The following is a 27,129-nucleotide window of genomic DNA, read 5'->3' as shown; positions in this document are numbered from 1 at the left end:
TATATCACCGCTATCTCTTATTTCTCCAGGGTACACATCTTCAGGTCATCTTCTCATATAACTTGAGGGGCAAACCCCATACCACTTTTTCTGAACCACTTCAAGTCTTTTTAACTTCTATAGTGAGATATGGCCTCCAAAACTGAATACACTACTCCAAGTGGGGCCTCACCAACAACTTTGTGAAGCTTCTTCTGTTTTAATCAGATTGTTTGTATTCTGTGGAGATAACTGTGGAGAACTGCTTCCATATCAAGAACCTCTAGAAAACTTTATCAGCACCGTTTGAATGTGCCATGATGCTACATGTCGAACACACAGAGGCAATATTTTAAAATAGGGCTATAAAAAAAAGTGGTGCTTACTTTTAATTCCAAAACAAGTTCTACATGAGTAAAATTATATTCGGACTAAAAAGAGTAAGACTAGGAATAGAGGAAATAAAGCCAAGAGCCAGACCTTTGGATATGCTAGACAGCCATGCTTCTGCTTTAACGAGTCCCTGAACAATAGGCTACAACTCTGCAATAATCACAACTGATCACACATTTATTAAGGGCTCGTACCTAACCAATGCCTTTCTGTTCTGCCTTGCCCTGTGAATGTCCCCTTGCATTTACACTCTATGCCACTTGTGTGCCCTTACAGAATATTGCTCAGTTGATTTGCTGCAATTAACACACATAACCGTACACCTATGAAAGTTCCAGTATTCTGGACATTCATGCATACAACACAAGTGTTGCAGAGATGCATGCACCCAGACAGTATAAAATTTGACAATATGCAGTTAATACAGACAGACTAAGTAAACATAAAAAGAACATAAAAAAGGGTCAAGGATTCTTCATTAAATTGCTGTTGCCAAGCAGCAGGAATGGCAGCGTGCTGACAAGTGAACAGAACCAAAAAGGAGAAAATTTACATAAATGAGACTTTTTTTCTGTCACAAAGTATTCCATGATTTTTCACTGTGCTTCGGAGTTGATCCAAGACAACATTTAAAATAGTGGCACTCGGCCAGATGGCTGGGACCCATGTATGGCTCTTTCGTGTCCTTAGTGCAACTCTTTAACATGGCTGAATCAATTCCCCCTCCCCCTCACTTCAAAGAAGAAAATAAAATAGAACCAACTTTTGAACTCTTGATGGCCAAGGTGAATGCTGGGATATGCCTGGGAAAGGCTCAGCAATACTGATTTTATAGTTTTACATAATGTTTATCAGCTATGATTAGGGGCCTCACATGTGCCTTCAGATGTATTCTTCCATGAAAATTTTTATTTTAATAAAAAATAAAATGTTAAGAATCTGTACTTATATTTGACAATTTCTACTTTTCTATTAGGAACATTTAGGGAAAAATATAACTAAACAAGTGGCTTTTGGAAAAGCAAGCAACATGATTAAAGAAAAAGTCAGTCAGCACTACTTTTCAGCTCCTGTACTGATACAGCACAAAATTTCATCTGGCATTAATCTGGAGAAGCAAAGTAGCCTAGAGCCCAGCAGTTCGTAAATTAAGGCTTTAAGACCAGGGATTCTCAACCCAGTCCTCCCGGAACCCCAAGCCAGTCTGGTTTTCAAGATATCCACAATAAATTTGCATGAGATACATTTGCGTGACCTGCCTCCATTGGAAGTAAGTGTATCTTATGCATTTTCATTGTTTCTCTGTTTCTATATTTTGTGGGTATCCTGAAAACCTGTCTGGCTTGGGGGTTCCCCAAGGACTGAGTTGAGACCCCCACCTAAATGTAACTTGCCTTGTGCTTGGGTTTGGAAGGGTGATTATTCAAATTCAAAATCCACCTTTAACCTAAATGGTGATTCCCAATAGCAATTGAAGGAAATGCCAGAGGAAAAAGTGACTCTTGGAACATGAGGTAAAGAAAAACGTATACAAATAAAAAAAGTTAGTTTACCAGTGATAAGTGAGAGTGCTCAGCAACACCATCTGTTACGCTGCAGGACCTTAATCTTGAAGGCGGTTCTCTCTGTTAAAATAAAACCAGTCCAGAAGTTACTTTATTTTACAGATGATCGGTCATTAACACAAATGATCCATCATTAACACAAAATTAGAGTTTAGCATAGTCTAAGATATTCATGAGAATAATTATTGTAGCAACTAAATCATGAAATGGGTGTCATCTCTGTAGAAACTTGTGCTTGCTATCTTCTTCATTTTCTTTATTTCTTCCACTGGAGCAAGAACACAATTGGTGAAAAAGGAGGCAACCTAGCAGATATTAATACCATTATCATCAAGGTCAAAACAAGAATATCCATTGGAAAAGATATGATTATTTAACCATTAAATGTTTGTGAGTGAGGGGCTGAAAAGGCAGCATCGTTTCCAAATAAAGTATAACCCAATTGTATAGTCTGGATATCTCCAAATGCCAGATGACCTCGGGAGTTCAATATTGTATAGTTCCCAACCACGTTTATAGAGGCAAATAAATTGTTTCCGTTTCTTATTTTGGATTGCTCTATACAAACTACATCTTATGTTTTTCATTTACACAACTAATACTCAAGTACAGGTACAGATCATCTAAAAACCAAGTGCATCTGACATCTTGTTCCTTTCTAAATTAAACCCTTTCCAAGATGGAAGATAAGCATACAGCTCAGACCTGGAAAGCATGGGTCCCTCAACACAACAGTTGCAACAAAATCAATTCAAAAGCAAAGTATCACAGCTTGTTTGTATGAAAAGGCACTCATAACCCATTTGAAACTGTGGGCCATGGTCTATAATTCATGGATATGAACTACTTCTTACTCAGTGTCCCTTTGTGTTGCAGTTTAACATTCAGACATGAATGAGTTTTAAAGTGGCCTGAGGAATAAATTTTCTAAAACAGGAAAGTAAGTTACAGAAGGGATCATATTAACTTGCCAAAATAACTTTACAATAAAGTTATGGCCTAACTAGATAAAAAAAAATATAGGGCTCAATACTTAGCGGTACTTACCAGAGTAAGAGCTCCTACATATAGGTAATACCTGGATTTTTGGTGGCATCTAAATAACACCACTGAATATCATCACTAATCACCTCAGCACTATCTGGATGGTATCAGTGAGAGGCAGAGTCAAGATAGTACAGTGCCATTACCCAGAAAACTATCCAGACAAGTTAGGACAGCTAAGAAAGATTAAAACCATTCTTTTCAAGATCAGTCTTTCGTACTTTAGTTCAGTCGTTAGTCTTAATCAGTGGTGTGCTGGTAAATTTTTAACAACAGGCTCGCTCCCCGGTCCAACTCTGCGCCCCCCGTCCACCTCTGCGCCCCCCCCCCCCCAATTGCCGGGGGGGGGGGGGGGGGTCATGCATTACTCTTTCCGGGAATTAATTTTTTTAATGCTTCCAGGTTCCAATCTAATTCAAGTTTAATGTGGGATAAAATACCATAAGTAAATAAATAGATAGAAACTCTGAACATTGAGAACCTGATTCCCATAACATGATGTCTGTTTTAGAAGCAGTTAGAGTACCTGGGTTTTAAAAAGATTTCGACAAATTCCTGAAGGAAAAGTCCATAAACTGCTAGTAAGCTGGACACTACTTATAACCAAAACAGAAACTGTGGTTCCACGGTAAACATTAAAGCCATTACTTATCCGTGGGGTTGGCAAGAAGGAATCTTGTTACTAGTTGGGATTCTTCTAGGTACTCGTGACCAGAATTGGCCCATGTTGGAGACAGGATACTGGACTAGATGGACTGTCTGCCCCAGTATGGCTTTTCTTATGTAAAGCAGAAAAAGAGCATTTCACCAGGAACTCACCATATAAAAAAACAAAAATTTTGATTTTGGTGTCTTCTCAGTAAACCATAAACCCTCTCCAGTTCCAAGGTTATTGAGAAGTACCTTTACTATAAAACCTACAAAAATTACCCAGGACCTATAGAGCTAATTTATTTTAGCATAACACCACTAATTAACAGAAGTAGCACAAAGACTCTACCTAGAAACGCTCAAAATAGTAAATATTGCAGTGGAACCTAGAACATCAATATGCCTATTGTGGAACTGAACAAGCTGAAATATTACGGATGCTTAAATAGCAACTCCATGCAGTACCTGGCCTCGGTCAAAAATATTGAACACAAATAGACCCTTTCCAAGTGCAGAATAAGTGACCACAACGTTTAAATATGGACATGTAGACAAAAATTAAACATAACCCCTAAGAAGCCACACTCTGCACACAGAGCAACACTAGAGAAATGCAAACAGCACCCTACATTCTATAAAATATTAAGAAATCAGTGTAAATTTCTTTTAACGCTGACATTTTCCATTCACTAAATTCAAAATAAAATTCTTTTCTACCTTTGCTGTCTGGTTGTTTTGTTTCTTTCTTATCATGTTTGTCAAAAAATACAAGCAGTGGGAATCAAGTATCAAAAAAACCTCCCCAAAAGTCAAAGTAGTACTAAAATACAATGAAGCAGTTTTAAACTTAAAATAAGTATAATGATAGTAGATTCAAAAAAACTAAAACAAACAAAAAAAAATCAAAATATCACATCATATCACAACATCAAAAAATGGTAAACGCCAGATTCAATCAGTACACCAAACCCTAATGAAACAAGTCCACTTAATAACGTTGAAAAACAAATCCTAGAAAAAGACTTATCTGTATTCCAGGAATCGAGTGCTAAATCTTCAGTATGGAGGACAAGTTTCCAAAATAGTGTCTAGGGTTTGCTGTAGTCAATTCACAGCTGGTCGGTCATGCATTAGAAGAGTGTCGTAAATCCATGCTCATAAAACACAGTCCACGAGAACTGGCAATCTGGCATTTCTCATCTCCACCGCAATCTAGCATTTTTTTCCCACCTCCACCTCCTCAATCCGGTTTCTCTCTCCCTTCCCTTCTGCTCACAGTCCGATGTCATTTTCCTTGCTTTTTCACTTCACTCCCTGCCCCCTCCTTCTGCTGTAGTTCTCAGATCTTCTACCAGCATTAACTCTCCTCTCAAGGCAGCCTCGCTCTTTGGCGGCCCCAAAAGCTTTCTCACTGCACAGTACAACTTCCTGTTCCCGCGTAGGTGGGATGCTGCAGAAAGCTTCCAGAGCAAGCAAGAGGGGAGGGCGAGGCTGCCGGAAGTTCGGAGGACTACAGTGGTGGCACAGTGCAAGGTGGAGAGGGAAGTGAAATAGACGACAAACCGCAGGGAGGAGAGAAGGGTGCAACTTGCAAGACACCAGACCGCACAGGATGTGAGGTGGGGGGATGCCAGATAATCATAGGCACGGACACTGCTGAGGGGCCTGAGCCAAGAATGGGGAGGGGGGGGGGGGCGTGACTTCGCCCCTGTCAGGGAGGAGGGAGAAAGGAGGAGAAAAAAAACAGGTGCTTGTGTGCTGGCTGCCTGACTCCAACAACCGGCTCGCAAAAACCAGTAAAATTTAACAATAGGCTCTTGCGAGCCGGTGCGAGCCGGCTCCAGCACACCTCTGGTCTTAATCAAATTTTACTATGCAGGTATTAAGTGGAGTCTCTTAAGAAAACTACAAACTGAACAAAACACAGCTGCCCGCCTTATACATAGATCGCTGTGTTACATTAAATCTTCTATTCTTACGGATCTACATTGGTTACCTATCAACAAAAGATTTTCTTTTAAGCTCTGTGTTCTTGTTCATCAGATCCTTTATGGTATCTTATCATCTTATATGACAGATCTCATATTAGGTTATCACCACAAAATGCCACCTCATCATCTAGAGAATATCTCATATCACATTTCCCAAGTTGTAAAAATGTAACCTACAAAACTATCCATAATGCTAATTTTTCTTACCAAAGTACCAAATTCTGGAACTCATTATCCAAGTATATCAGACACTCAGTCGATTATATGTTGTTCAGAAGTTTACTTAAAGACCATGTCTTTAGATCTGTATTCAGCTAATATGAAAAGAATTTTTTAAATAATTGTATTCTTCTATTAATGTTAATTGTCTTATAATGCTTCTTAATTTGTTATGTAAGCCACACTGAACCCAAGTTTTCTTAGGAAAATGTGGAGTAGAAATGTCATCATAAATAAATAAACTGTCATAGCTTACCTGGATAGTTTTCTGGGTATCGGTGCTGAATACAACAGTACCTGGATATCTGGGTATCAGTAAAAATTACAATTTTCATTTGAATCCAACACTGACTACAGTGTTATACATTATATATTACAAGTGAAGTATGGCTAGGAAACATGGAGGGGCATTTTCAAAATAACATCCAAGTTAGAATTGGGACATCCCACTCATAATGTCCCCAAAAAACCTGTTCATCTCACCGCCATTTTCGAACAGGAAAACTGTTGGGGTTTCCTATTCAAAAGTACATGAGAAAATCCAAAATGAACAGCCATTTTTCAAAATAAAACGTCCAAATTATGAACACCAAACAACCAGGGACAAGGATGTCTGTCTTGCAGCATTTGTACAAAAATGGCCACACAGACATCCCTGCAGAGCAGAAGGGCAGCCTTGTGGTCAATGCAGTGGACTTTAATCCAGCACAACCAGGTTCATATTCCACTGCAACTCTGTTATTTTAAATAGTGAGACAGGAAAATACCTATTGTACTTGACTGTGCTCCACCTCAATAACCCTCAGGCTTGCAGGTGTCTAATATTTATTTATTTATTCATTCATGACATTTATACCCCACATTAGTCCGAAATAGACTCAAGTTCAATGTGGCTTAAAAACAATAAAGTGAATAAAACATAATAATGTACACAATATAATACGACACCTAGATCCCTTTCTTGGTCTGTGACTCCTAACGTGGAACCTTGCATGACACAGCTATAATTCGGGTTCCTCTTTCCCACATGCATCACTTTGAACTTGCTCACATTAAATGTCATCTGTCATTTAAATGCCCAGTCTCCCAGTCTCGTAAGGTCCGCTTGTAATTTTTCACAATCCTCCCGCGATGTAACGACTTTGAATAACTTTGTGTCATCAGCAAATTTAATTACCTCACTAGTTACTCCCATCTCTAGATCATTTATAAATATGTTAAAAAGCAGTGGTCCCAGCACAGAGCCCTAGGGAACCCCACTAACTACCCTTATCCATTGAGAATGAATACTGACCATTTAATCCTACTCTCTGTTTTCTATCTTTTAACCAGTTTTTAATCCACAATAGAACACTACCTCCTATTCCAAGACTCTCCAATTTCCTCTGGAGTCTTTCATGAGGTACTTTGTCAAACGCTTTCTGAAAATCCAGATACACAATATTAACCGGCTCCCCTTTATCAGCATGTTTCTTCACCCCTTCAAATAAATGCAGTAGATTGATGAGGCAAGATTTGCCTTCACTAAATCCATGTTGACTTAGTCTCATTAATCCATGCTTTTGAATATGCTCTGTAATTTTGTTCTTAATAATAGTCTCTACCATTTTGCCCGGCACTGACGTTAGACTCACCGGTCTATAATTTCCCGGATCTCCTCTGGAACCTTTTTTTAAAAATCGGTGTTACATTGGCCACCCTCCAATCTTCCAGTACCACGCTCGATTTTAAGGATAACTTACATATTTCTAACAAGAGCTCCGCAAGCTCATTTTTCAGTTCTATCAGTACTCTGGGATGAATAACATTCGGTCCAGGAGATTTGCTACTCTTCAGTTTGTAGAACTGCCCCATTACATCCTCCAGGTTTACAGAGAATTCATTAAGTTTCTCCGACTCGTCAGCTTCGAATACCATTTCTGGCACTGGTATCTCACCCAACTCTTCCTTGGTGAAGACCGAAGCAAAGAATTCATTGAATCTCTCTGCTACGGCTTTGTATTCTGTGATCGCCCCTTTTACCCCTCGGTCATCTAGCAGTCCAACTGATTCTTTTGCCGGCTTCCTGCTTTTAATATACCTAAAAAAATTTTACTATGTGTTTTTGCCTCCAACGCAATCTTTTTTTCGAAGTCCCTCTTAGCTTTCCTTATCAGTGCTTTGCATTTGACTTGACATTCCTTATGCCATTTCTTATTATTTTCAGTCGGTTCCTTCTTCCATTTTCTGAAGTATTTTCTTTTAGCTCTAATAGCTTCCTTTACCTCACTATTTCACCACGCCGGCTGTCGTTTGGTCTTCCATCCTCCTTTTTTAATATGCAGAATATATTTGGCCTGGGCTTCCAGGATGGTGTTTTTGAACAGCAACCACGCCTGATGTAAATTTTTGACCCTCGCAGTCGCTCCTCTAAGTTTTCTTTTATTTATTTATTTATTTCATTTATACCCCGCCTTTTGCCACAGTTTTGCAGCCCCAAAGCGGCTTACAATGAACTAATAAAATAGATACAGTTCTTTCACCATTCTTCTCATTTTATCATAGTCTCCTTTTCTAAAGTTAAACGCTAACATATTTGATTTCCTATGTATACTTACTTCAAAGCTAATATCAAATCCGATCATATTATGATCAATGTTATCAAGCGGCCCCAGCACCATTACCTCCCGCACCAGATCATCCGCTCCACTAAAGACTAGGTCTAGAATTTTTCCTTCTCTCGTCGGTTCCTGTACCAGCTGCTCCATAAAGCTGTCCTTGATTTCATCAAGGAATTTTACCTCCCTAGTGTGTCCCGATATTACATTTACCCAGTCACCCATTATTATTGTGTTGCCCAATGGTTTGGAGGATCTGAGGAAGCATGGTTTACTAGACATAGGTCTTGTCTGATGTATCTGATTAATTTCTTTCACTAGGTGGCCAGATAGTTGGGATCAAGGAACAGCGCTGGATGTGGTTTACTTAGATTTGAGCACAGCCTTTGCTGATGACACGTGGAGGAGCATAATTGAACGTCGCCGGCCAAATAGATTGCTGGCGATCTATGTTGGCCAGAACCGTATTATCGAAAAAGATGGCCGGCCATCTTTTTTTTCGATAATACGGTTTAGCCCGGCCAAATGCCGTGGAGTTCGCTGGATTTGAGATGGCCGGGTTTGTTTTTCAGCGATAATGGAAAGTTATGTCGGCCATCTCAAACCCCGGCCAAATTCAAGGCATTTGGCCGTGGGAGGAGTCAGCATTTTTAGTGCACTGGCCCCCCTGACATGCCAGGACACCAACCAGCCACCCTAGGGGTCACTGCGGTGGACTTTAGAAAAGCTCCCACGTACATAGCTCCCTTACTTTGGGAGCTGAGCCCCCCAACCCCCCCCCCCCCCAAACCCACTACCCACAAATGCACTGCACCCACTAAAATTGCTCCAGGGACCTGCATACAGCCTCTAGGACTTATTGCTGCTGTATAACTTTGGCACACCAGTTCACACCTGAAGACTAATCTCTCTGAAAAAGTCCTTTCTTGAAATAACCACGTTTACTCACAGTTAACTGCAGATCAGATGTTGTGCCCCACTGGCAAAGAGTCCCCTGGTACTAAGATTAGCAGTAGGTCAGAGCTGGCACAATGGTGTACAATGCCCTCTTTCAAAACCATTCAAGGTAAGAACTACGTTCTCTAACGTGGGTAACACAGGAAAGGGAACTAAAACTGGCTCACAAAAATGGCCACTACCGCATGGACTACAACAGGAAACAAAACAGGGCACACTCTGACCCAGTTAGCAGGGGGGAAAAGCACCATGGGAGTAGAGCCCAGTACCCTACACCCACCACAATGCATTGCTAATGTGACTCTGCAGGGCACCTAACAGAAAAGGTGTCACACTCACCTGAGAGCCACATCACAACCAGGGAAAGGCTGTCGGAGGATACAACACATTCTGCTGTCATGGAGGTGGGTACGGCATTTGAGGCTGGCATACAGGCTGGCAAAAAAGGTTTTTATTTTTATTTTTTTTAGTTTGGAAGGGGATTGGTGACCACTGGGGGAGTATGGGGAGGTCATCCCCCATTCCCTCCAGTGGTTATCTGGTCAGTTGGGGCACCTTTTTGAGGCTTGGTCGTGAAAATAAACAGGACCAAGTAAAGTCGGTGAAATACTGCTTAAAGCCACTTTTTTTTCCCATTATCGGCGAAAGCCGGCCATCTGGTAGCCACGCCCATGCCCGCCCATGTCCTGCCTTCGCTAATCTACCGACACGCCCCCTTGAACTTTCGCCGGCGAAGCGACGGGAAAGCGGCGATGCTGTCAAAAATGCCGTTTTCAATTATACCGATTTCGCCGCTTTTAAGAAATCGCCGGCCATCTCCAGATTTGTGTCGGAAGATGGCCGGCGATCACTTTCGATTATAAGCTGGAAAGTTATTCAAAGTCGTTAACTCGCGACAGAATTGTGAAAAATTACAGAAGGACCTTACGAGACTGAGAGACTGGGCGGCTAAATGGCAGATGACGTTTAATGTGAGCAAGTGCAAGGTGATGCATGTGGGAAAAAAGAACCCGAATTATAGCTATGTCATGCAAGGTTCCACGTTAGGAGTTACGGACCAAGAAAGGGATTTGGGTGTCGTCGTCGATAATACACTGAAACCTTCTGCTCAGTGTGCTGCTGCGGCTAGGAAAGCGAATAGAATGTTGGGTATTATTAGGAAAGGTATGGAAAACAGGTGTGAGGATGTTATAATGCCATTGTATCGCTCCATGGTGCGACCGCACCTTGAGTATTGTGTTCAATTCCGGTCACCACATATCAAGAAAGATATAGTAGAATTGGAAAAGGTGCAGCGAAGGGTGACTAAAATGACAGCAGGGATGGGACGACTTCCCTATGAAGAAAGACTAAGGAGGCTAGGGCTTTTCAGCTTGAAGAAGAGACGGCTGAGGGGAGACATGATAGAGGTATATAAAATAATGAGTGGAGTGTAACAGGTGGATATGAAGCGTCTGTTCACGCTTTCCAAAAATACTAGGACTAGGGGGCATGCAATGAAACTACAGTGTAGTAAATTTAAAACAAATCAGAGAAAATGTTTCTTCACCCAACGCGTAATTAAACTCTGGAATTCGTTGCCGGAGAATGTGGTGGAGGAGGTTAGCTTAGCAGAGTTTAAAAAGGGGTTAGACGGTTTCCTAAAGGACAAGTCCATAAAGCACTACTAAATGGACTTGGGAAAAATCCACAATTCCAGGAATAACATGTACAGAATGTTTGTATGTTTAGGAAGCTTGCCAGGTGGACAGGATGCTGGGGTCGATGGACCCTTGGTCTTTTCCCAGTGTGGCATTACTTATGTACTTATGTACCTAGGCTACTTACAAAACTTACTGTCTTCAGTGAAGACCTTAAAGTGACTGACTAGGTTAGAAACTGGATGAGTGGGAAGTGAAAAATGGTAGTGGTAAACAGAGTTCACTCAGATGAAAAAGATGTTAACAGTGGAGTGCCACAGTGATTGATCCTTGGATCTGGTGTTTTTTTTTTTAATTATCCTTTATTAATCATTTAATAATTCACACAACAATGTGATTATGCAATTCACATTCAAATAACAAAAGAAATTCTTTACACAATGTAATATAAGGAAACAATAAACACTTTTTTTTTCCGTCCACAACTAAAGAAAAGCGATTCCAAGAAAAGGAAAAAAAAAGCAAAAAATATTAGATTATTATTACACACTTGCTACCTGTAAATTCAGACTCCAGCCTGATGTGTAGGAGGGCATGTAACAGTCACTTCAACTCTAGCATCTAGAAAGTCTTTAAGCTGTTTAGGGTCTACAAATTGAAATTGTTTGCCCTCAAGCAGAACAGTACATATACAAGGAAAACGTAAAACAAAATTAGCTTTCAAGGCTTCTACTCTGGGACGGAGTTCCAGAAAGGCCCTACGTCTCACTTGTGTCGGCCTAGAAAGATCAGGAAAAATGGATCTGGTGTTTTCAACATTTTTGTGAGCAATATTCTGGAAGGGCTGTCTGGAAAGATTTGCCTTTTTGCAGGCAATACCAAAATATAGCATGAAGAAGAATCTAGTGAACCCTGAAGAGTTGTCTAGAATTTGATATCTAAGATTTAATGCTAAAAAATGCAGGGTCACGCATGTGGGCTGTAAGGGAGCAGTACAGTTAGCGGATGAAGTACTTCTGTGCACAAAAGATGATCTTAAGGTGGCCAAAAAGGTAGAAAAGATGGCAGGAAAAAAAATGTGATAATGCCTCTGTATAGGTTTCTAGTGATACCCCATTTAGAATATTACACACAGACATAGAGACCACACCTTCAAAAGGATATTAAAAAAATGATGTAGTAAGTCCAGAGGGCAGCTACTACAATGCTCAGTGGTCTTTGTCAAAGCATATGGGGACAGACTTAAATATCTCAATATATAAACTTTGGAAGAAAGGTAGCAGAGGGGTGTTATGATAGAGACATTTAAATATTTCTGTAGCATCAATGCACAGGAGGCTAGTGAGTTTTTCAATTGAAAGGAAGCTTTGGAATGAATGGGCATGGGATGAAGGTGAAAAGGGAGAGTCCCAGAAATAATCTAAAGCAATACTGGGCATGGGATGAAGGTGAAGAGACCCAGAAATAATCTAAGGCAATAGGCGATTCAAGATGGCCGCGCCCTTGAGACGCTAGCAGGCTACACTCTAGCTCCCTGAAGGGAAAATCATTCAAACATGCCGAAAAGACGGGGCCGTCCTGCCTCCAAAGCCCCGCAACGGCAAGTCTTTACCTCTCAAGATATTCGAACGCTTCTTCAGGCAGCGTCTACTCAAACTATTTCGGCGATTCAAATGTCGGAAGGCAGCCCGCTGAGTAGCGCCGGTGCGAGTGGAGGCCTGGAAGCTTCTCCTGGGCTTGAGCTGACGCTCAGCCCCGACTCGAGGGAACCGCCCCCGCAACCTGCAGGGTATAGCACACCAACCGAGGCGTCTCTGGACTTGCTTTCCCGAAGTGGTGTAAGTCTACAGGGCCGGGAGGAAATAGATCCGGTTGGATGTGAACTGAGGTCTCGGACACAAACACCTATTCTATCGAAGGTGGAAGAAGCTGCTAGCTTGATATTGGAGAAAACTTCGGATAAAGAGGTACTACCCACACAATTTTCTTTTGAAATTAAAAAACCAGCGGAAGTAACGCTAGATTCGCTGTGGACCTTGATAGTTGGCCTAGGAAAATCTCTTGTCCCGCAAGTAAATAAATTGAATCAGGATTTTTTGGCTCTTGACCAAAAAACTAAAATTCTGGATACTAAAGTTGAAAAATTAGAGCAAACGGATAAAGATATGATCTTGGAAGTTAAAAAACTTCAAACTCAACAAGAGACTATGGTTAAAGACTTGATTTTCCTGTGAAAAAAAACAGAGTTACTGGAAAATTCAGTTAGAAGTAACAATCTTCGTTTATTAAATTTTCCAAGACAGTTGTCTAAATCCCCAAGGGAAATGTTAAAGAAGTATTTAATGGAAATACTTGAAGTAAAAGAAGAGATGATTCCACCTTTCTCTCGGATATACTACCTTCCAATATTAAATCAAGAAAACCAGAAACAAGATCTTAATATTCCAGCTATACTTGAGTCTTCCGAAAATGATCCTGTCATTCCTACACTATTGATAGTGACGGTAGCATTACCACCAGATAAGGCATGGTTAATGAAAATGTATTTTAGAAATAAAGACAAAGTGTTCTTAGGCCAAAAAATTCAGATATTTCCTGATGTCTCTCGCGAGACACAAAAAAAGCAAAGACAATTTCTTTTGATGAAGCCAGCAGTGTTACAGCTGGGAGCTATTTTCTTTCTTAGATTTCCTTGTAAATGTGTGGTAAAATACTAATCCCTTAAATATGTATTTTTTGAACCAACTCAGCTAACAGCCTTTTTAGTGTCTAGACAAAATAAGGAAAATTGAAAATGTCATCTTCCCTTGGATGTGGATAATTATGACACCGAATAGTGTAGCCTGTAAATTTCTCAAGTGAATGTTCCTAGAAAAGTATTCCTGTTAGAATAATTCCACTTTTCTTTTTCATTTTGAATCCCATATTGTGGACTTGAGTGGGGATTTCAATTTAAAATATTTTTTTCTTTTCCTTTTTCTGTTAATTATTTCCTAAAATTGTATATGATACGAAATGTACCACTTTTCAAACAAGTTGAATACTTGATTCTATGTATAAAATTGTTATAAATAAAAAAAAATAATAATAATAATCTAAGGCAATACTTTTTCACAGAAATAGAGTGGTGGATGCATGGAACATTCTACCAGTGGAGGAGACCTAGCCTGTATCTGAATTCAAGAAAGCATGGGAAAACACTTAGGATCTCTTAGGGAGAGGAAGAGATAGTGGATGGTATAGATGTGGGTATACAGACTTTATCTGCTGTCAATATCTATGTTTCTAATATATTCAACGTAGCAAAAGAGAGGGTCAGGAAGTACATAAGCAAAGACAACACAAAAAAGCACAAACAGGCCTTCAAGACAGGAGCAACCAAGAGATCTTTAATTCAAAGACCTCACACGGGCCGTGTTTCGACATACAACACCTGCATCGGGGGTGAACTGGAGTAAAATTACTCAAAATAGTCACAAATAGTACTTGTCTTCAAAAAGAAGAGTAAGGTTCCAGTCTGACGCTTGAGACCATGTTCGTTAGCGACTATTACCAGTATCTGCATAACTTCCGGGATCACTATGATCACTTGCAGATTACCCAGCACTGCAGGTGATCAGTCTGGTCAGGGGAGATATTCAGGAGCACTGCCTGGTAAAGTACTGCTAAATATCCCCTCCCAGCCCACTCAGTGTAGTTTAACCAGGCAGAAGTTTAGTTTATTGAAATTTGACACAACGCTAAGCCTAACTGGCAGATCTAGGCAGTTTACATAGGTCCAAAATCTTCAGAAAAATAGAAAGGAACTACAACAATATTTGATAGGAAAGGATAACAGGTATACAAAGAGTTAATCACACATGAAAAAGAGAAAGGAAGGGTGGGGGAGGATGTAGAGGTGGGAAAGACAAGATGAGAGAGCTATGGTATTTATTTATTGCATTTGTACCCCACATTTTCCCACCTATTTGCAGGCTCAATGTGGCTTACATAGTACTGTCAAAGGTGTTTGGATAACAAATACAAAGTCGTATAGTGATCGTATGAGGTATAAGTGGAGGTTCGGAATGGATGAAGATTGTGTGATGTCCTGTTCGATCATAGTCATGCTGTGTTGGTAGGTGAAGAGGGTTATGTGGGGTCGTTGGGGTAGGCCTTTTTGAAGAGGTTGGTTTTTAGTGATTTCCTGAAGTTCAAGAGGTCGTGGATTGTTTTCATAGCTTTTGGGAGCCCATTCCATAGCTGTGCGCTTATGTAGGCGAAGCTGGCTGCGTACGTTGTTTTGTATTTCAGTCCTTTGCAATTTGGGTAGTGTAGGTTTAGGTAGGATCTTGACGATCTGACTTTGTTTCTTATTGGTGAGTCTATAAGGTCTGTCATGTATCCGTACATGATTTTGTGAATTAAGGTGCAGATTTTGAAGATGATCCGTTCTTTGATTGGGAGCCAATGCAACTTTTCTCAGAGGGGTTTGGCACTTTCGAAGTGTGTTTTGCTGAATATAAGCCTGGCTGCTGTATTTTGGGCGGTCTGGAATTTTTTTTTATGAGTTGTTCTTTGCAGCCCGTGTAGATTCCATTGCAATAATCTGCACAGCTTAGGGCCATTGATAGTATTAGGTATCGAAAAGTTGCTCTTGGGAAGAAAGGTTTCAATCGTTTGAGCTTCCACATTGAATAGAACATTTTCTTTGTTACAGAGTTTACTTGGCTCTCGAGGGTAAGGTTGTGATAGAGTATGACACCGAATATTTTCAAACTGTCTGAGGTAGGGAGGGTATGTCCTGGAGTATTTATGGTTGTGGGTTTGCATTTGTTATGTGGAGAGGAGAGGATGAGGCAATGTGTTTTTTCGGTGTTCAGTTTCAGCTGGAATGAGTTTGCCCAGGAGTCCATAATGTTCAGACTATCGTTGATTTTGTTGGTTCTTTCTGTCAGATCATGTCTGAAGGGGATGTATATTGTAACATCATCTGCGTAAATGAATGGGTTAAGGCCTCGGTTGGATAAGGACTATGCCAGTGGAATCATCATCATGTTGAAGAGTATTGGTGATAATGGTGATCCTTGAGGTACTCCGCAGACTGCTTTCCACGGTGGTGATATGTTTGACTTTGATTTTACTTGATAAGTTCCGGTGGTTAGAAAGCCTTTGATCCAGTTAAGTACGTTTCCTTCAATCCCAAAGTGGCCTAGTATTCTTAGTAGTATGTTGTGGTTTACCATGTCGAATGCGCTTGAAATGTCGAACTGGAGGAGTATGCTTTTGCCTGTGGCAATCTGCTGCTTGAATTTGGCCAGGAGGGTGACTAGGACAGTTTCGGTGGAGGGATCGGAATCCTGATTGTGAATTATGTAGTATTGAGAACTTGTCCAGGTATTCTGTAAGCTGTTTAGTCATGAAGCTCTCCATCATTTTTACTACTAATGGGATAGACGCAAATGGGTGGTAATTGATGATATCGCTTGTGCTTTTCTTGGCGTCTTTTGGTGTTGGGGTGAGTAGGATGTTGCCATGTTCCTCAGGGAAGAGACCTTGTTGTAACATGAAGTTTAGATGGGATGTAAGGTCTGCTATGAAGCGGTCTGGGGCAGACTTGAGTAGATGACTGGGACACATATCCAGTTTACAGTGGGGCTTGGCGAACCTGAGAGTCGCTTGTGTAACTGATTCGGAGTTGAGGAAATTAAATGTTGTCCAAATGCGGTCAGCCGGGTATCCTTCGGAGGATGGGTCCAGATCATTGAAGAAGATTTCGATGTCGGTATTGTGATGAGGACGTGTGCTGCGTAGTTTTATTATTTTTTCGTTAAAGTAGTTAGCAAGTGTGTCTGCGGTTGAGATGTCTGTGTTGGTTGTGGTGATAGGGGTGGTGTCTAGTAACTTATTTACGAGTTGGAATAGTTTCTTCACATCTTTGTAGTCCAGTCCTAATTTGGTTTTGTAGTAGGACCTTTTAGTTTGTTTTATTGCGTATTTGTATTTTCTATGTATTTGTTTCCATGAGTTGAGTGTGTGCTCATCTTTTGTCTTTCTCCATACTCGTTCAAGTTTTCTAGATTGTGTTTTGAGCTTTTTTAGTTTGTCATTGAACCAAGGTATAGTGTTTTGTCTTATTGATATTTTTGTTTTCAAGGGTGCTATTTTGTTTAGTACGCTGTTGCATCTGCCATCCCAGTGGTTGAGATAAAGTATGGAATCAGTGCATGTTGTCCATCCGTTGTCGTATATTTGTTGCCACAATATTTGTGGATCGATTTGCCCTCTTGTAGTGTAAGTAGTATGTTCTGGTGTACTGTTTGAGCCCTTCTTCCGCCAGTTTAGAGTTAGGTTCAGTTTGTAATGGTCAGTCCAAGGTATTCCTGTCCATTTGATGTCTGTTATTAATAGATTATTGTCTGTAGGTAGTTTATGTGATAGGAGGTCCAATGTACGTCTTTTGATATGGGTAGTTTGCATGTGGGGCCATTTAAAATCCCAGGACTGTAGGAAGTCTTTACATTCAAGTGCGTTTGTGGAGTTGGGGTCTTCTAGGTGAAGGCTAAGGTCACCTAGTAGCAGTATGTTGTTGTTATTTACACAGTTGTTTGATATGACGTCCATGAAGGTAGGCTGACTTTCCTTCCAGTTGCCTGGTGGTGTGTAGAATAATATGCAATCCAGATGATCGGTTAGGGAGTTGTTATAGATTCTAAATGAGGCAATTTCTAGTTGCGGTGTTATGGAGGCAGCTGTGGTTTCAGTGGTGAATTTTTCTCGGTATATTAGTGCTATGCCTCCACCTCTCTTTTCCGATGTGGCTCGGTGGGTGATTTTGTAATATGGCGGGCACAATTCAAGGATTATGAGGTCGTTTTGGTTGTGAATCCATGTTTTATTGATAAAGATGAGATCAAGGTTTTCTGAGGTGATCCAATCTGATATTGTTGTTGATTTGTTGATTACGGATCTAGCATTGATGTAGCCTACCTGGATGTTTTGGTATGGGGCTTCTAGGTTTGGTGTTATGTGGATTTTTGTTAGTTGTCGTTCCTTGGGTGATGTGTATTTGTTGTGGTCTTTCCTCGCGTTTTGTTGGTGATGTCCATGTTTAGATAGTTTTCCTTTAGTGTGATGAGAGTCAGTTTGGTGGAGTGTGGAATGTTTGATCAGTCTTTGGTGATTTTGTAGGGTGGGTATGAAGTAATGTTCTATGAGTGGGATGGATAGTGCTAGGTGGATCAGTGAAAGGGAGTAGATTACCAGAAGTATTTTGATTGTGTTCATTTTGGTGTCAATTTAGGATATATAGGTTACTCACAGTCAGATGCTCGGGAGTGAAGTCCTGGACACCTATAAGTCAGGCTTACAGTGAGAGTGGGAGCTCAGCGAGTTCTGATGGGAATACAGGCTCACAGTGAGAGTTCAGCAGTTCTGATAGAAGTAGAGCCTCAGAAGCAAGCTGCCTATTGTGGGAGGTGCTTTCTGGTATCACCAACCGTCTGCCTGGTTTGAAATTATGTTGTGAAAGATGATGCCTGAGGAAAGCCTTTCCCAAGAGCAGGCTACAATAAAGGTTGGAGCTCAGCAGCTCTAATAAGAGTGTAGACTGCTATAACAGTAGGAGCTTAGCAGCTCTAATAAGAGTGTAGACTGCTATAACAGTAGGAGCTCAACAGTTCTAAAGTAAGTGCAGGCTCACAGTGAGAGTGGGAGCTCAGCAGTTCTGATGGGAATACAGGCTCACAGTGAAAGTGAGAGTTCAGCAGTTCTGATAGAAGTAGAGCCTCAGAAGCAAGCAGAAAGGGAAATGTGGGGTGGGGAAGGGAAGGGAATGGAGAAACAGCATCTAATCCAGAGCAGTTATACACTAGGCTAAGCCAAAGGACTGGGAGAAAGCCAGGCCTTTAGTCCTGCTTTAAAGTTCTAAAAGGACAGTTCTGTGCAAATGTGTAAAGGAAGTGAATTCCAATGAGAGGGTGCTGCAAAAAAGAATGCACAATGTCTAGTAGAATCGAACTGAGCAAACGTACGAGGCAGGTAAGACCAGACAACAGTCATTCAATGAGCGGAGAAGATGGACAGGAGAATATGGGGTAATGAGAGAAGAAAGATATTGTGGAAGGCCAAGCCCATGGGCCTTGAAGATGAGTGTCAGCAATTTTTAAATGAGGCACTGGTTTATGGGAAGCCAGTGATATTGTTGAAAATGGGGGAAAAGGGGGAGTCTCTCCTGCCCAGTTAATATGTTTTGAATATCTGGCCCTACATCTCCAAACACATACCTTCAACATGTATGTACACATCCTTAGACATCTCATATACACAATCCCACAAAGAACCAACACACTCTATTCTCCCTACAACATCTCGCAACACTAACTACATTCCCATTCTCCAAATCCATGTTAGGAAGCATTCCCCAAACCACGCTTCTACAGACTTTCTCTACTTGACAATAAAGCACAACACTGTTTTAACTAGATATACTTGCACTAAAATTCAACTCCATGAGAAAGCACCTATACAAAAGAGAATCATACAAAGACCCAGTTATTTATACCAGCCCTTCACCTGCTTGCATATAATGTGAGAAAACCTTTATTACTGTGGGCTCTTCATTACCCGTAACAGTTGAAGAATGAGCTCTCTTATCTGGGACATTTGGCTTTAAAAATGATAAGTAATGTTATCATTTATCTATAAAAGTGGCACAGATTCATTCATGCTATATTAAATAACTAGGGGGTCACCACCAATCTGTTATATCTGCATGTGAACACATTAATGGTAAAAGCAGAACACTATTGTATCAAATTTTAAGGCAATTATTCTTAAATTAGCACACTATAGAGATTGTAATTAGTTTATACAGTTGCCAGTTCTGTGGGAGCTTGAATATCTGCAGTATCAGATAGGTGCTTGATCTGCTTTTTCAATCTCTTGGACTCGTGGCAGCTGGAAGAATGGAGATATGACGTGGGAGAGCTTATCAGACAGCTGTCTTATGTTGAGCGTTACCTCCCCCACTACCCACACAAGCACCCACAATAGTACCCACAAAGCAGCTGCCAATATCTTTTATTGGAACAACAAAAAAGTTCCACTTTAACATTATTGCATTTAAACTTCCATCCACATCACAGGCTTCAAGGTAGGGGGGGTGAGGGGTAGTGGTAGGGAGCACTGGGAGCTGCATATCTGTGCTCAAACAACTTATCAACCCAGCAATGTCTAATACTTTAAGAAATTCAGAAACTTCCACATTCTCCGAGGACATGCAGGCCTTGAAATGTTCACATCTGGGCGACGTCATTTGACGGAACTCGGTGCGGATGCTAACTAGTAAGTGGAAAATTCTAGCAGCATCCCATCATGTATATGCTCGTGCCTTCTCACCCAATGCACGAGTGCAGATCATCCAGTCTTTGATTTTCCGCAGAGCTGAGAGGAAGTATTCTGTATTTATCTCCCTCATACTGCATTTTTGTCAAAGTCTTCTTTGTGCCCTCCCACGTGGGTTTTTTGGTTTATTTTTCAAGTTATTTTTTCTGCTTCTATTTTTGCCGTAACCCTTGTATTTTGTTACATTTTTCGGCTCTTAAAGTTTTCATTATTTTTCAGTGTGGCTATGCTATTAGGTCGCAGCCCCAACCTCAATTTGAACATTGTCCTTTTTTAACAGTTCAAGACTGAGGAGCTTAATTTAGCCCAGATACTTTTTTTTGATGTCACAGAAGACCCACAGTGGCTTCAAGAAGTGCATCAAGTGTACACACATGATTTCTGCTACAGATCCATACAATTGCCTAGTGGTTAGGGTACTGGACTTTGGTCCTGGGGAACTGAGTTCAATTCCCACTTCAGGCACAGGCAGCTCCTTGTGACTCTGGGCAAGTCACTTAACCCTCCATTGCCCCATGTAAGCTACATTGAGCCTGCCATGAGTGGGAAAGCACAGGGTACAAATGTAACAAAAAAAAATTGTGCTTCGGGTACCTTGGGCCAGATTATGACACCTCTGATTGTGATCGCTGTTTAAAAATGCAGGTGAGAACTCAGCAAGTGCTCACAGGGAGCATCTTTTCGGCTCCTCAAAGGCCGAACCATTGACTTTGGCACTGGCAGCATCGACCTCCATGGCTGCTTCGACTTCGGTGTCCACTGGGAGTGCACCGGCATCAAGTGGGTCTCTACCTGCCTCGATACCAGGTGCTGGTCAGCATCGGACCCGGCACCAAGGACCTATACAGATTCAGTGTCATCCTCATTGGCACTGGGGGACCGAGGCTCTACGCATTGGGGGAAGCTCAAGAAGCACAAACATCGATATTCCTCGACACACGGTACCTGGAGCACTGGAACATCAGTACCTCCAATACCTGAGAAGCACAGGTGCCGGGAGCAGCGCTCCCCCTCCTTGGAAGAGGTGCCAATGTGAAAGTCACCGGTTCGGCCCCATCTTCTTAGGCTGCCTCTGCCCATGCCCACCTTTGATGAGCGGTTCCGCAGCATGATCCGAGAGGAACTGGTGCAGTTGAGGCAGGGGCTCTTGCTTTTGCATTGAGGGTGCTTGCACCACTGGCTGAACTTCCCAAGGCCTCTCCGAGACTCCATTGGTGCCGGTGCCCAGATCTTCAACACCAGCACCTTGCCCAGGTGTCAGTGTTGATGTCCGGGCAGGCAGTACCTTCTTCGACATTGGGAGAGGAAGCTTCACCAGAGTCTGAGGGTAGGGCTGTACCTTGAGGTTCCTCAAAACATGGACATCATTCCACTAGGCCGAGGCCAGTACTGACTCATTCACCTGCACCTGAGTAAGGTGAAGAATCTGACTGGGACCAGGGCCGCCAAGAGACTAGGCCGGGCCTGGGGCAAGGCCGCCCAGCCTCTGCCCCCCCCTGCCGCCGCAGCCCCCTGTCACTGCAGTCCGCGGTCTCACCTGCCTGCCTACATGGCTCTGGGCCCCCTGCATTCAAAGCGGCAGTTACAGATCGCCTCCCTTCGGGCCTTCCCTCTCTGAGTCCTGCCCTCGTCTAATGTAACTTCCGGTTTCCGTGAGGGCGGGACACAGGGAGGGAAGGCCCGAAGGGAGGCGATCTGTAACTGCTGCTTCGAATGCAGGGGGCCCGGAGCCGAGGAGGCAGGCAGGTGAGACCGGAACTGCAGCGCCGGTGGCCTGACCCCGGTGCCGGGCCTCCCTTGGAGGCCCAGGCCTGGGGGAATTTTGTCCCCCCTGCCCCCACTTCTCGGCGGCCCTGACTGGGACCGCTCATGAGAGACAGATGAAGATACACATTACTTCTTGGAGGAGTCATATGGCATTCCATCTGATGCCTCTCCTCCTAAAGAGAGATAAAAATCTCCACCAGAGGAGCTCTCTCTCTTTCACCAGTTTTGTGAGGGAGATGGCAGTGGCCGTCCCATTTAAGTTGGAGACAGAGGAGGAGCCCAGGGCAGAAATGTCTGTTCTGGTCTCCCCCCAAAGGAAGGGGGTCACAGTACCATTGCACCCTATCCTTAAGGATACACTGTTGAAGAACTGGGAATCTCCCCTCACAGTTCAGGTTGCACCTAAGAAGGTTGATATGCAGTATCATATCCAGAAGGTTCCTGGATTCAAGAAGGCACAATTGCTGCACAGCTACATGGTGGTTGAATCCACTCTCAAATGTGCAAAGAGTTCTTGGCCTCATGCCTCGGTGGCCCCGGGGATGAAAGGCTAGGAGACTTTTTAGACTTCGATGCTCATTGCCTGCATCCAGTCCTACCAGCTCTACACAAGCCTTTTCTTGGTCTCTGGTGAGCAGTCCACTGACACTGGTGGACTTTCTCCCTTTGGTACAGGCTGCAGAGCTACGCCAGCTGGCAAACGAGCAGATGGAGTGTAGGCATTATTTATTTATTTGTTACATTTGTATCCCACATTTTCCCACATATTTGCAGGCTCAATGTGGCTTACATAATACCGTGAAGGCATTCGCCAAATCTGGTACGGGATAGGTACAAAATGTTGTATTGGGATAGGGAAGATATGTTGTATTGGGATAGGGAAGATAAGATTCAATCAAGTTGGGTTGAGGTAAAAGAGTTCATTAATGTCCAATACGATCTTTAATAGTGAAGAGTTGCAGGGTTGAGTCATTTAAGTTGTGTCATTCGGATATGCCCTTCCGAACAGGTGAGTCTTTAATGACTTTCTGAATTTTAGGTAATCAGAAGTTGTTTTCACTACTTGTGGCAATGCGTTCCACAGGCGCGTGCCTATGTAAGAGAAGTTGGACGCATGGGTTGTCTTGTATTTTAATCCTTTGCAATTTGGGTAATGGAGATTCAGGTAAGACCGTGATGAACTGGTACTATTTCTAACTGGGAGACTGATTAGGTCAATCATGTAATCTGGGACTACTCCATAGATAATCTTATGGACTAAGGTGCAGATTTTGAAAGAGATGCGTTCATTATCTGGCAAGGGGCACATATGATACTTTGATGTCGTGGTCAGACTCTCTGGAATGGGTGTGGGGATGTGCACAGACTCTCATGGCTGCATGTCTCTGATCTTGAACAAGCAGTTCAAGAGAGGTTGTTGGGCTGTGCCGTGCTGAGGGGACAACTTGTTTGTAGAGAAAGTGGAGGAAGTTGCTGATCTCATTAAGAAACATCAATACTATCCACACTCTCTCTCGGTGCACTCCATCTCAACGTGTAATTAAGTCTTCATTCAAGTGTAAATAACCTCTGGAATTTGTTGCCAGAGAATGTGGTAAAAGCAGTTAGGGTAGCGGGGTTTTTAAAAGTTTTGGATAGCTTCCTAAAAGAAAAGTCCATAAGCCATTATTAAGATGGACTTGGAGAAAATCCACTGCTTATTTCTAGGATAAGCAGCATAAAATGTATTGCACTGTTTTGGGCTCTTGCCAGGTACTTGTAACCTGGACTGGCCACTGTTGGAAACAGGATGCTGGGCTTGATGGACCTTTGGTCTGTCCCAGTATGACAATACTTATGTACACTTATCTGAATCTTCTTCAGCAAGAAGATTTTTGACTGGGTCTAGGAGGCATTCCTACTACTCTCAAAGGTGCAGGTTCCTGCCTCCTGCTCGTTCCACTCAGGCAACTCAGGACCAGCATCTCAGGCTTCGCCAGCCCATCCTCAGAAGTCCCAGCCAACTCCCTAGTCAAAGCAGGACATGTGCTTTTGAATGGCTCCAGCAGAGCATAGCCAAATGAAAAGTATACATCCTGGACGACTTTATGGTTGGAAGGAGGCTCATTTTTTACCAACACATATGGCCCCTTGTAACCTCCGACTGGTGGGTTCTTCAAATAGTCTTGCCTTGACTGAATTGGCGTCAGAGACCTCCAAATAGCCCACTAAGAGCATCTTTCAACAGCTCTCAGCACAAGCAGGTACTTGCAGAGAAAATCTCCACCTTCATACAGGCCGAGTGGTCGAACCCATACCACCAGGGGAAGAAGGGAATGGATTCTATTCCAGGTACTTCCTTGTAACCAAAAAAACAGGGGGATACCAGCCCATAGAAACAAAGAAACATTACAGCAGATAAAGGCCATATGGCCCATCCAGTCTGCCTATCCTCTGTAACCCCTAACTCTTCCTTTTCCTAAGCGATCCCACATGCTTCTCCCATGCCTTTTAAAATTCTGACATAGTCCTCAACTCAACAACCTCCACCGGGAGGCCATTCCATGCCTCCACCGCCCTTTCCGTGAAATAATACTTTCTTAGATTACTCCTTAGCCTATTCCCTCTAATCTTCATCGTATGCCCCCTCCTCGTTCCAGAGCTCTCCTTCAGTTGAAAAAGGCTCACTTCATAAATGCCCTTGAGATATTTAAACATCTCTATCATGTCTCCTCTCTTCCAGCGTATAAATGTTGAGGTTCATAAGCCTGTCCCTATATTTTTTGTGTTCAAGACCGCTTACTAATTTTGTAGCCGCCCTCTGGACTGACTCCATCCTGTTTATATCTTTTCAAAGGTGCGGTCTCCAGAACTGCACACAGTACTCTAAATGGTGTCTCACCAGAGACTTATACAATGGCATTATCACCTCCTTTTTCCTGCTGGTTATTCCTCTTTTTATGCACCCAAGCATCCTTCTGGCTTTGACCGCAGCTTTTTCTACCTGTTTGGAAGCTTTGAGGTCATCAGACACAATCATCCCCAAGTCCCGCTCTTCCTTCATACACTGAAGTACTTCATCCCCTATAATGTACCGTTCCCTCAAATTCTTGCGACCCAAATGCATAACCCTGCATTTTTGGGGATTAAATCTTAGTTGCCAAATATCGGTCTATTCCTCCAGCTTCGCTAGTTCCTTCTCCATTCTAGACCTAAGGGCCCTGAACAAGTTCCTAGTCAAAGAAATGCTTTCCCTGGGCACCCTTTCTTCGTCTAATGCAGGAAAATGTCTGGCTATGCTCTCTGGAAACGAAGGATGCCGATACCCACATCTTCCAAGTCAAAGGAAGTATATCTCAGATTTTGAGTGGGGAAATGCCACTACCAGTATCGAGTTCTGCCTTTTGGCCTGGTGTCTGCATCTAGAGTTTTCACCAAGTGTCTGGCTGTAGTCACAGCGTACCTACACAAACTGGGAGTGTATGCATTTCCCTACCTGGACGATTGGCTGGAAGGAGCCAAGGAGTCAATGGGGATGACTATTCAGGTACTGGAGCTACTGGGGTTTGTCATCAATTACCCCAAGCCCCACCTACAACCAGTTCATCAATTGGAGTACATAGGAGCTCTGCTAGATACAGTGCAGGCTCAGGCCTTTCTTCCTCAAGCGAGAGTAGATACCTTAGTAAATGCTTGCCTCACAAGTTCGCAGCAGCCAGCAGGTTTCACCTTGGCAAATGTTGAGACTAAAGGGCCACATGACCTCCACCATGCATGTCACTTCTATGGCACAGCTCCACTTGAGAGCGGCCCAGTGGACCTTAGCTTCCCAGAGGTCTCAAGCAACAAGGAACCTGTTGGATGTCAATAGAATTGGCACACACCCTATTCTTGTGGAGAATTCAGTCCAATTTAAGGACTTTCAATCCAAATTCCACCACCTTGGAAGGTGTTAACAATGGATGCATCCAACCTGAACTGGGGAGCTCATGTAGAAGGGCTTCATATTCAGAGCTGGTGGTAGACTAAGGAGGTTCAGTTCCACATTGATCTCCTTGAGCTTAGGGCTATTTGGAATGCTCTAAAGGCTTTCAGAGTTCTGTTTGTTGCTTACAAAGCCCCCCACCAAACCTCCCACTGTATGACGGGATCTCAACATAGTTCTCACCCAGCTGATGAAAGTTCCTTTTGAGCCTCTGAATTCCTGTCATCTGATGCTTTTGACCTGGAAAGTTGTATTTCTGGCCCTGGTATCTCACCCACTGTATACTAAATTTCATCACAACAGAGCAGTCCTCTGCATGCACCCTAAGTTCCTTCCTAAGGTAGTGTTGGAGTTCCATCTTAACCAGTTGTTCTGCCAACATTTTTCCCAAAACTTCATGCCCATCCTGGTGAAAGTGTACTGCATACTTTAGACTGCAAGCAAGTCTTAGCCTTCTATCTGGAATGGACTTAAGCCCATAGACAATCCACCCAGCTTTTCATTTGTTTTGACTCAAACAGGTTTGGGGGTGGCCATTGGCAAACACACACTTTCAAATTGGATAGCAGATTGCACCTCCTTTGCTTATGCTCAAGCTGGGCTGAATCTTGAATATCATCTCACGACTCATAATGTCACAGCCATGGCTGCATTTGTAGCCCAATTGAGATCAACCTCCATAGAGGAGATTTGAAAGGTTGCAACATTGTCTTCAGTCCACACATTCATTTTCCACTACTGTTTGGATCAGGATGCAACAGTCGGTCCAGACAGGCAGTTCTATAGAATCTGTTTGGTGTCTAGAACCCAACTCCACCCTCCTAGGCCCTGTTTTATTCTGTTCCAGAAGAGGAGTGAATTAATCAAATTTCTTCTTTCCTGTGATTAATTTAATAGCAGTGCTCTGCACTAACTGTAAGGTCTGATTTCTGCTGCTCTTGAACCCATATAAAGCGAGTTATAACAGTCAACTTTACT

General features: G+C 42.5%; 1 protein-coding gene across 3 annotated transcripts in view; it reads right to left on the bottom strand.

Annotated features, from left to right (window-relative positions):
• The window catches only part of NEDD4L (NEDD4 like E3 ubiquitin protein ligase), a 757,870-nt gene that overhangs the window by 137,101 nt on the left and 593,640 nt on the right, over window positions 1-27,129 (bottom strand). For all 3 annotated transcript variants that reach the window (XM_030192990.1, XM_030192991.1, XM_030192989.1), the window contains one exon: window positions 1,926-1,997. In XM_030192990.1, the coding sequence (XP_030048850.1) occupies window positions 1,926-1,997 (72 nt within the window). The remainder of the gene's footprint in view (window positions 1-1,925; window positions 1,998-27,129) is intronic.

Source organism: Microcaecilia unicolor, chromosome 2 (genome assembly GCF_901765095.1).
Source record: "Microcaecilia unicolor chromosome 2, aMicUni1.1, whole genome shotgun sequence".
NCBI classification, from domain to species: domain Eukaryota; kingdom Metazoa; phylum Chordata; class Amphibia; order Gymnophiona; family Siphonopidae; genus Microcaecilia; species Microcaecilia unicolor.
Note: the sequence above shows the minus strand (reverse complement) of the source record. Positions and strands in the feature narration are given on the sequence as shown.